Genomic DNA, 10,672 nt, shown 5'->3' with positions numbered 1-10,672 from the left:
AAAAAAAAAAATATTTTTTTTTTTACCCATCCTTTTTAAGGTTTTTTTTTTTTTTTTTTTTTTTGTCTTTTTCCGTGTCTGGCAACGGATCGCAACCCTCAGTGTCGCCCCCGCACCGGACCGGGACCAGCAACGGGATCGCAGCCCTCGGCGCTGCTCCTGCGCCTCGCTCAGCCAGTGAGCGGGAACCGGTCTGTATGTGGGATCCGAACCCTCAGTGGGAGCACCGCCGCGCTTCCCAAGCGGCGCACTATAGCAGTGCACCACCGGGCCGGTCCTATAGAGTTTTTGATAGTCATTAGGTTCAAGGATTAAATTAAGGATGTTAAAATATTTTTGTTTCTAATATAATGAACTTGTCACACTCAGAAAGTATGCACTCTTTGATAGTTAAAAACTTTTTATTATGGAACATTTTTTAAATGCAGAAAAGTGGAAAAGATGATATAATGAGCACTGAAAATACCTACCACATAGATTAAACAATGAACATTTTACCATATTTGTATCATTGTTTCTGTGTGTGTGTTTGCATTTGCAGAACCATTTCAAAGTAAATTACACATGGCATGATGATTCATTCCTAAGTACTTCAGCATGCATCTTCAAAACATAAGGGTCTTGAAGAGAAAAAAAATGTTTTTCCTCTACCCATCTTAGTTCCTTTATTGTGGCCCTGCAAATTAGACTGATGGTAGAGAGACTTACAAGAGAAAACCAAACAGAAGTCTACTGACTGGTACATCATGCATATACATGGGAGCACTCAGTGTGTGCTTATATGTGGTTAGAACTTGGGCTTATGAGAGCCTCTTTACAAAGAACAATAAACTTGTAGAGAAGTGAAAAGATAAAGGAAACAGGACTTTGGGCTTCTAGGGGTGACAAATTGTGGGAAAGTAAATATATGGGGGAAGTAATGGAAGATAAGGGTTCTTTTAGCAAGGTTTGTTATGTAGATTCCTCTGATGCCTCTGTCTGAAAAGAGTCTAGAGTTGTCTCCAGTGATTAAGAATCATCCTACACTTCCAGGTAGAGAGGAGGAGGGCAGAGAGTTTTCTTTGTGTCTGTTCTTCTCAATTGCTTTCAACTAAAATATTTCTTATGCCAGAGTGGCATATTTTGGGGTTGTATACTCTGAATTCTTTCAAGAACATCCTTCTGACAAATCAATATGACTATTAAAAAGCAACCACAGCCAAGCTGGGGCTACTAGAGCTCAGGGGAAGAGGAGGAGAGACCTATGGAGTTCATGAAGACAGGAGAAGCCATGAACAGAGAAAGAAAGGATCACTCCCACCATTGAGCCCCAGCCGCTTCCAGGCTGGAGCTGGGGAGAAAATGGAGGAAGAGCTGGCAAAAGCTGCAGCTGTGCCCTTCCTAGGAAGTTGCTTGGAGGCGGCAGGGGAGAAGAGGGCCTTGGTGGCCACTAGGCCAGCAAGACCACTAACAGGATTCCTGTGGACCTACATAGGAGCAAGGAGCCACAGACAACTGGAAAAAGAAGCCACTCAGAGGCTGGCGAGTCATTGCAAGGGACCACCATTGCAAGGCGGGGGAGACAGGCCCCTGGGGGAACATTGAGGCACAGCATGGACAGCTGATCTGTCCTCCAGTCAACACAAGCCCACTCAGTGGAGACTGGTTAGGAATATGGAACTGTAGGGGGTGCAGTTTACTGAAAAGACTCAGGTCCAGACTAGAGTTTCCACACAACCCTGGTGTACCAGTCCTCACAAGACCCGGAAGTGCTTACTACATCAACAATTAAAACCTGAGCTGCATAAAAAGCCTTCCCCAGGGAATCAGCACCAAAGCAGCAATTCAGCCCAACTACAGGGCTTAAGTGCTGGTCCCACAGGAAGTCTCCCCATTTTAGAAGTAAAGAAAGGACAATAAATTAGTTCCAGTACAGAGTTTAAGTGGTGCAAACAGTGAATAATCCAAACAAAATATTCACAGATCAAAGTTTGATATTAACTAGTAAAGGTCTCACACCATCAAAGAACACCTATAAAACCTAAAAGGACCAGAAGCCCCCTGGACTCTCAAGCCAGGGAGGGGGAAGGGCCATGAGTCTCAGCCATGCCCCCCACATCAGCAACCAATAGTGAGGACCACTGAGCTGCCACAGGAAGCTCCCTAGGCTCTGGAGCCGGGGTTGTGGGTGCCCCCCCAACCCAGTGCCTTGGCCACGCACCCCCAACATGTGTAACCAGACCAGCAACCACCACCAAGCTGCTACCTGATACACCCTAGGCTCCCACGGCTGTGTGGTGGGGAGCTGAGGGCTTTAGCCACAACCCCCTGACATCTGCATCCAGCACAGCAATGGCTGAGCTGCTGCTGGAAGCCCCCTGGTTTCCCCTACCGAAATGAAGGGGGTGCCACAGGCCTTGACCACTCCCCCTCTCCTTCCTCCTCCTCACACCCTATTTCACTCTCCTTTCCCTCTCTCCCTCCACTCCAACTGCTCTGCAACATCTTAGAATGTAAAAAACTAATATTATTAATAAATAAATACATTTTTAAAATAGCCATAATACCATTTTCTCGATCCTTAACAAAATTAACAATAATTCCTAATAACATATAATTCCCAGTCCTTTAAAACCTTTTTTCCATTTATGATCATTTTTATTATTCACATATATGTTGAGATTCTAATATTTTTCCCTAAGTAATAGACTTTACAGCAGTTTTAGGTTTACAGAGAAATTGAGCAGACAGTATAGATAATGCCTGTAACCCCTGCCACATATACAGTTTCTACTACTATTTTTTTCTCGTATTATTAACAGATTAGTATGGTACATTTGTTACAATTATGAACCAATACTAATATATTATTATTAACTCAGTTTTACATTAGGGTTTCCTCTTTGTGTTGTACAGTTCTGTGGGTTTAGTCAAATGCATAGTGTCATGTATTCACTATTACAGTGTCATACAGAATAGTTTCACTGTCCTAAAAATCCTGTGTGCTCTATGTGCTCTTTCCTCCCTCCCTCCTCCCCTGAAGCTCTGGAAACCACTGATTTTTTTTTCCTATTACTTCAAACATTTATCATTTCTTTGCATTGGGAATATTCAAAATCCTGTCTTCTAGCTAACTGAAGCATACAATAAATTGTTAAATTATAGTCACCCTACAGTGCTACAGAACACTAGATATTATTCCCCTGTCTAGCTGTACTTTTGTATCCTTTAACCAACCTCTCACTATCCCTCCTCCCTGCTCCCCTTTTCAGCCTCTGGTAACTGCCATTCTCTACTTCTGTGTGATCAACTTTCTTACCTTCCACATATTAATACCTAATCCTTACTCAAATTTTCCCAACTGACTTCACAATATCTTGTAAATACATATATTTTTGAACAAGGAGCCAATCAAGGATCATGCAGTGCATTTAGATATATCATATCTTTTAAGTCTCTTCATATAATTCCCCTGCACTTCCCTATTCCCCTAAGACAGTTAATTTTGAAGTGCCTGATTGTACTAAGTATAAGCCAAATGTCCCTAGGTCTCATCAGCCTGTAGTAATATACAGTATAGTAATAATTAGGAAGGGTACACTTTTTCTCAAATCTGCTTCCTCATTGAAACAGCCTCTCTAGCTTTAGGTCCTAACCCCTCTGCCCCAGGGCTACAAACCATTCCAGGGACAGAGGCCATGACAGCAGCCCTCATTGTCCTTCTCTCAATCTCTGAACAATAAATTTCTTCTCTCCTGAAGTTCTCAGAGAAATTTCTCCTCAAGTTCTTAGAGAAATTACATACACAGCAATTTATGGAAATTACAGCCTTGCTGTTTACCAGCTTACCAGTTCCTTAGTCAAATTTTAATAGGACAACATGTGCTGTAAAAGGAAATCTTACTTTTATTGTAACTAAAACTCTTGGTAGATTAGTTTTTAAGTAGTTTTAAAGTCTTAAAAAGAATCACATTCCTATTTTACCCATACCACTTATTTGGTTAAACCAATTTGTTAATGCTTCTGGCAGTATTTCTCACAAACAAAAAAGAGCAACACTGACATTTATAAAAGTGTGATCTTTTGTGCTAAATATTATATACTAAAGTGGTTCACTGAATGCCTTTTCTGATCCTTTATCATTAGCAGAATAGATACTGCTAATGAATGCCTCTGCCATGCTAATAAAATTATTTACTTTAATGGTTATTTCTAGATAAATTACAGTTTTGACAAATAATTTTCAAAAATTCATAAAGAATTTGAATGTGTTTTAGTATGCTTCAGATTGTCTTATGTTTTGATAGACTCAAAGAGTAATGATGTGGTTTCATAATATTTTAAGTATTTGTGACCTTCTCAGAAGGTTTTTTCTGGGGCCAATCTAAGATAAAATATTAGCTTTCTTGACATTGAGAAAATACATTCATTTGTTGGTATAAAACATATATTTTAAGAAATTAATCTATCATAATCCAAGTTTATAAAACAAAATAATTATTTGTTACAAATATTCTTTAGAAAAGTCTAGTTTTTAACAGTGAATTTACTCATAACTTTTTATTATTTTTATTTATTTTTATTTATTTATTTTTTTGTCTTTTTCCGTGTCCGGCAACGGATCGCAACCCTCAGTGTTGCCCCCGTACCGGACCGGGGACCGGCAACGGGATCGCAGCCCTCGGTGTTGCTCCCGCGCCTCGCTCAGCCAGTGAGCGGGAACCGGTCTGTATGTGGGATCCGAACCCTTGGACGGGAGCGCCGCCGCGCTTCCCAAGCGGCGCACTTATCCAGTGCGCCACTGGGCCGGCCCTACTCATAACTTTTTAATACCGTAAAGAATAACTGTTAAACAAATTTGTGTTTCTAGCTACGTTTTATAAATTTTATAGGAAGGTGAGAGTTTATTTTTTAATTAGGCTCCTAAGTTCTGTAATTGAAATGGCTCTTTACCATTAAATTTATAGAATTGGGTGCACTTTGCACCGAAATGAAGGCTGTGCTCTAACCAATAGAGCTAACTGGCTAGCCCCATACTCTCTTAATTTCATACTTTTCACTACCACCACCACCACCACGAGTGCTCACCTGCCTTCTGCCATTCACACCACTCACCCACCCCACATATGATATGTTATCTGTCATATCACTGGCTCAGCTTTGTGTGGAAAACTGATAATTAAGTTGGGCAGTATATGCTTCTCCAGTATTACTTTCTATAGGCCACCCACTAAAATAAAGCAATATCTTGATTTGTAGCAGGTTATAGTTATCAAAAGAAATGATATACATATATTCTGAAGTGTTAATTAAACATGCAATGCATTTAATTTGTTTTTCTTAGCTTCTTCCTCCATAAATTGATATATAACATCACTTAGGATTAAGAGAATTTCTGAGAATTTTGTATATGCTGGGGATACAAAGACAAATAAGGCATTTGTCTTTGCCATTATATAAATTTCAGTATAGTAGAGGGAGACAATTAAATATAATAAAATCTTTTAGGTGCTGTGATTGAAGTCTACATAGAGTAGAATAGTAAAGGCACCGAAGACAGGAATAGTAAGTTCTACCTTTAGAGGAGGGAAGTATGGAAAGTATTATAGGGTAATTCTTGGTCTAGATCTCAAAAAATAAGAAAAATTCCCCAGGTTTACAGGGATGGAGGAAGAATGGGGTATTTTAGATGGAGTATGCAGATTGAACAAAGATACAGAAGTAAGAGGCATCGTGATGCTTTCAGGGAAGGGGGCTGTAAGTACTTTGATGTGGCTGAAGCATATGGTGCAACATGGGGGCAGGCAGAGAATAATGCTGGAAAGGTAGGCAGGGGTCGGACCATGGAGACCCTTTAAGGCCCCACTGAGGAGTCCAGACTTTATCCTGAAGGCAGTGAAAATTAATTGAAGGATTTTAAGCTTGAGAAAAGGCAAGAATCTCAGGGTTACATAATGGGATTTTCATGCAGAGCTCCCTTTGTAAGCAGGGTCAAGGATGAATATGGGGAAACAGAACTGGAAACAGAGAGACCATTTAGGGCAATCGGAAGCAGCTCAGATGAGGAAGGAGAGGAGTAAGGCAATAATGGGCAGAGAGAGGGGATGGTAAATACGAAGTAAGGAGGTAGAATCAATATGACTTGATTACTGATTAGAGATATATGACCTGAGTGCCAGCTTGAGAAAATACAAGCGAAAGATCATATTGTTTTGGTGGGGGAAGAAGGGAGATGAAATTCATCAGTTATTGATATCGAGTGGCTACGATTTCTCAGTGTGAATTTATCTAGAATGAGTAGAGGATCCAGGATATTATCATAGAACATCTACATTTGAGGCATAGACAGAAGAAGGATGCCAGACAGGTAAAAAGGAAATTAATGGAAAATATCACAGAGGCCAAAAGAGGAGAGCATTTCAAGAAGAGGTGAACAAAGCAGACTTTTTTCTTTTTCATCTAGTCACAGGACTAGAAGGAGAGAGTAGTTATTAGAAGGGGACACAGTTTGAGAGATTTTTAAAAAAAGATTTAGTGACTTGAATATGTTTATGTGAAATGAAAAAAGAGTCTTTGGAGATGGAAAGATGAGAAAATAGGAAAAGAGGTATGCAGAATAACCAACAGAGAAAGGACCCACAGGAAATATAAGTAGTGTGGAATAAAGTAGAGGTGAATGGATTAGCTTTGAAACAGAAACAGTTTGATAAATCTGAGTGACAGACTGTAAGAAAAGGGACTAATCAAAGAATGGGTGTAATGGAATTTTAGTGACAGAGCAGGAAGAATGGGAGGTTTTGGTAACACCTCCAGTCAATTTTAAATTTCAGATGAGGAATAGTTCTGGATAATGGGGACCAGGATGTGGCATGGAGTGGTATGCCAAAGTAGACTGTGGGTGAAGTTTGTTGGAGTCAAGAAAGTCAAGGAAGCTTATGACAAAGAAACTTCAAAAGTTGTAATCTCATTATGTGGAAATAAGCTCATTGAGTATGACAAGAGTTGGGATCCCTTTGTTTCAACTCAAAACTGTCAAGAATCCCCTAGAAGTGTCCTGTTTAGCTTTTTCCCTGTGTCCTACTAACTTGAAACTTGCTTGAACTAAATTAATGCTAAATTGAATATTGTTTGCCTGAGTTAGGCATCAGCTTCTCATGGTAGCTAGCTTAATTCCCAAGTGATAGTGGTGTTTGCAATAAAAATCAGAGGACTCTACATAGTCCATCATCGCTAACGGTAACAACAGAGGATGATAATGATATTTTTTTTATATCAAAAACTATCTAAAGATATATTTTTGCCATGGAGATGTTTCACTTATTTTATTAGACTGAGATGAGTAGTCTGTTTTTAAAAGATATTGTGTGCACTGTTTCTCTTTTTAGCATCCCAATGTGTTTGTTGGTTAACCAGCATCTCAGTCTCCTAGCAAGAAAGTTTCCAGAAACTAAATTTGTTAAAGCCATCGTGAATAGCTGTATTCAACACTACCACGACAATTGTTTACCAACAATTTTTGTTTATAAAAATGGCCAGATAGAAGGCAAATTCATTGGAATTATAGAATGTGGAGGGATAAATCTCAAGCTAGAAGGTAATAATGTTATTAAAAATTTTTTTTGTAAAAATAACAGGTGAAAACTTCTATAAATTAACAAGTATCATGAAAGTTTATTTCCTTAAAACATAAGTTTTTTTCCTTGCTTCTAGTCTCTTCTTGTATGCCTTCAGATTAATTTTCCTACAATAATACTCTTATCATAACACCCTCTTGCGTAAAATCCTTAATGATTTCCTGTCTCCAATAAGTAAAAAATTTAGACTCTTCTGCTTTAGAATCTCAGTCCGCCTCTCCAGCTGTATTTCTCAGTGATTTCTAGTTTCTGCTCCAGCTAGGCTGGTCTTCAACCACTACCCCCAGACATACCTTACTCATTTGTGCCATCACACTTTATTACATAGTCCTTACTTATACCTAAAACATCCTGCCCTTCTCCCTGCCCTTCTCGCTGTTCCTTCATGTGTCTCCTCAATTTCTATTTACTCTGTTATGTAATCGTGGACCAATTCATAATCTGTATTCCTCTTCTCTGCTGAATTTCTATAGCATATATTCTTTATTCAACTTATTTTTCACTTATTCACATGCTATCTGATTTTGTTGATTCATCAATTCCCTTTGAGTCTCACCTCCCTGACAAATGCAGGGATCATGTCTCCTATTATTTTCTTTTTCAAAGCACACAGCACCCTCTTTAATGACTTTTACTTCCTAAGGCTGTCTCTTTGATCTATTAATTTCTTGGGACTTCTTTAACTCCATTATTATTAATATAAAAATCTTTTTCTCCACCATTGTGTTGAAGTCATCATGAATGGCTGTTTTCAAGAAGTTATTCTTTCACTCTGTCAATCCCCAAAAACTGTTTTTTGGCCCTACTGAGATCACCAATATTTTAATTGTTTCATAATTTCCCCCTTTTCCTTCTCCTAGTCTCTAAGATTCTTCCTTTGTTCCCCATCTTGTTTTTCTAGCTTGGATCTCATGCTTTTATTTTTAAGACATTAACACATAAACATACAAAGAATAATATGGTAAGAATTTGTGAAATTATTATTGTCTTAGTTTGTTTGGGCTGCTGTAAAAACATACCATAAATTAGGTGGCATATAAACAAGAAACATTTATATCTCACAGTTCTGGAGGCTGGGAAGTCCAGCATCAAGGTGCTGGCATCTGGTGAGGGCCTTCCTGCTGCGTTATTCCCCGGCAGAAGGTCAGAGGATGAGAGAATGTGAAACTGAGCAAGAGAGGATCAAACTTGCTTTCATAACAAATCTGCTGTTGTGATAACAAACTCACTTCCACAGTAATGATGTTAATCCATTTATTATGGCAGAGCTCTCATGACCTAATCATCTCTTAAAGGTCCCACATCTTGACACTGTTGTATTAGGAATTAAGCTTCCAAAACATGAACTTTGGGGGACACATTCAAACCATAGAACCATCTTAACCATTTTTACGTATACATTTCAGTGACATTAAGGACATTCACATTCTTGTGCTACTATCAACATCATCCATCTCCAGAACTCTTTTCATCTTGCAAAAGTGAAATTCTGTACTCATTAAATAATAACTGCTCATTCTTCCCTCCCTTCGGCCCCTGGAAACTACCCTTTAGTTTCTGTCACTATGAATTTGAAAATTCTAGGTACCTCATGTAAGTGGAACCGTACAATATTTGTATTTTTGTGACTGGCTTATTTCACAAGGTTCATCCCTGTAATAGCATGTATCAGAATTTCCTTTCTTTTAAAGTCTGTATAATATCTCATTGCATTACATATCACATTCATGTATCCATTCATCTGTTAATAGACACTCGGGTTCCTACCACCTTTTGACTATTGTTAATAATGCTGATATGAACATGGGTGTAGAAATAATCTGTTTAAGTCCCTGTTTTCAATTCTACTGGGAAATATCCATCAGTGGAATTGCTAGATCATATGGTAATTCTATTTATAATTTTTTGAAGAATTATCTGGTCCATGTTTTTGTACTTAAACTTCTGTATATCCATGGAAATACAAGAGATGATCATATTGTAAAAATTGAAACTGTTCATTACACAGCATTACATTGTAATATCCTACAACTTGCTTTTTTAAAAAAAACAAACAGTCGGTAAAAATTGAAACTGTTCATTACACAGCATTACATTGTAATATCCTACAACTTGCTTTTTTTAAAAAAACAGTCAGTCGTTTTCAAAATCTTTTGGTTGTTTCATATATATCTGACACAATAATTTTAAATCCTACCTAGCATCCTATCATCAGATATGCTTCAATTTATTTGTCATTCACCTACTGATAGAAATGTGAGTTGTTTCCAGTTTTCCCATTATAAGCAATTCTGCTGTGACCATCCTTGTGCCCACTTGTGAAAGTTCTCAAGGATATATAGGAAATTGTGGGATCATAGGGTATACACATTTTCAACTTCACTGGTTTATAGATTGCCCTGTAAATTGATAGTATCAATTTATCCTTCCATTAGCCATGTATGAGAGTTCCCATTTACCTACATCTTCACCAGTTCTATTCAATCTGATGGATATGAAGTGATATTTCATCACTGTTTAAATCTGGATTTTCCTGATTACTTATGGGGTTAAGTATTTTTTAGTTTGTATCAGTCATTCTGGTTTCCTCTCTTGTCGGGTCTGCCGCCATACAGCCCTAGCCTCGTTCCTTCTGGTGAGCAAGCGAATGGCCTGGATTCCTCTTTCCCTCCTGTCCCCTTTGGAAGGAGACGGGGGAAGAGAGCCATGAAGAGAGGTGAGCACACCGCCGGCCCCCCAGCCCAGTTAAAGGACACTCAGACGCGGCGGGGGTTCTGTCAAGCAGCAGTTCCATTTATTATCACACAAGCACTTGCTTTTATAGGCAGATAGGGAGGAGAGGTTTTAACATAATCCAATCAGCTTCAAGGGCATGCATCCTGTCTCAGTGCCTAGCTATTGTGTTCATGAGCGCAGAAGCATGTATTTGGCCAATAAGGGCTTAGGCAAGGTTCCCGCAGACACCCCCACCCTACTTCCTCCTGTCTTAGGCTGCCACATTAATCCACTTGTAATGTCACTTAAGGTGGCGTTAGTTTTTAAGGCCCAACAGAGGACTA

General features: G+C 38.9%; 1 protein-coding gene across 1 annotated transcript in view; it reads left to right on the top strand.

Moving 5' to 3' along the window:
• Nucleotides 1-10,672, top strand: part of PDCL2 (phosducin-like 2) — a 30,185-nt gene that overhangs the window by 16,361 nt on the left and 3,152 nt on the right. Inside the window, exon 5 of the mRNA XM_008572493.1 lies at nucleotides 7,365-7,573. Within this exon, the coding sequence (XP_008570715.1) occupies nucleotides 7,365-7,573 (209 nt within the window). The remainder of the gene's footprint in view (nucleotides 1-7,364; nucleotides 7,574-10,672) is intronic.

Source organism: Galeopterus variegatus, unplaced genomic scaffold, assembly GCF_000696425.1.
Source record: "Galeopterus variegatus unplaced genomic scaffold, G_variegatus-3.0.2 Scaffold793, whole genome shotgun sequence".
Lineage (NCBI taxonomy): Eukaryota > Metazoa > Chordata > Mammalia > Dermoptera > Cynocephalidae > Galeopterus > Galeopterus variegatus.
The sequence above is the reverse complement of the archived record's forward strand: the minus strand, read 5'-3'. Positions and strand labels throughout refer to the sequence as shown.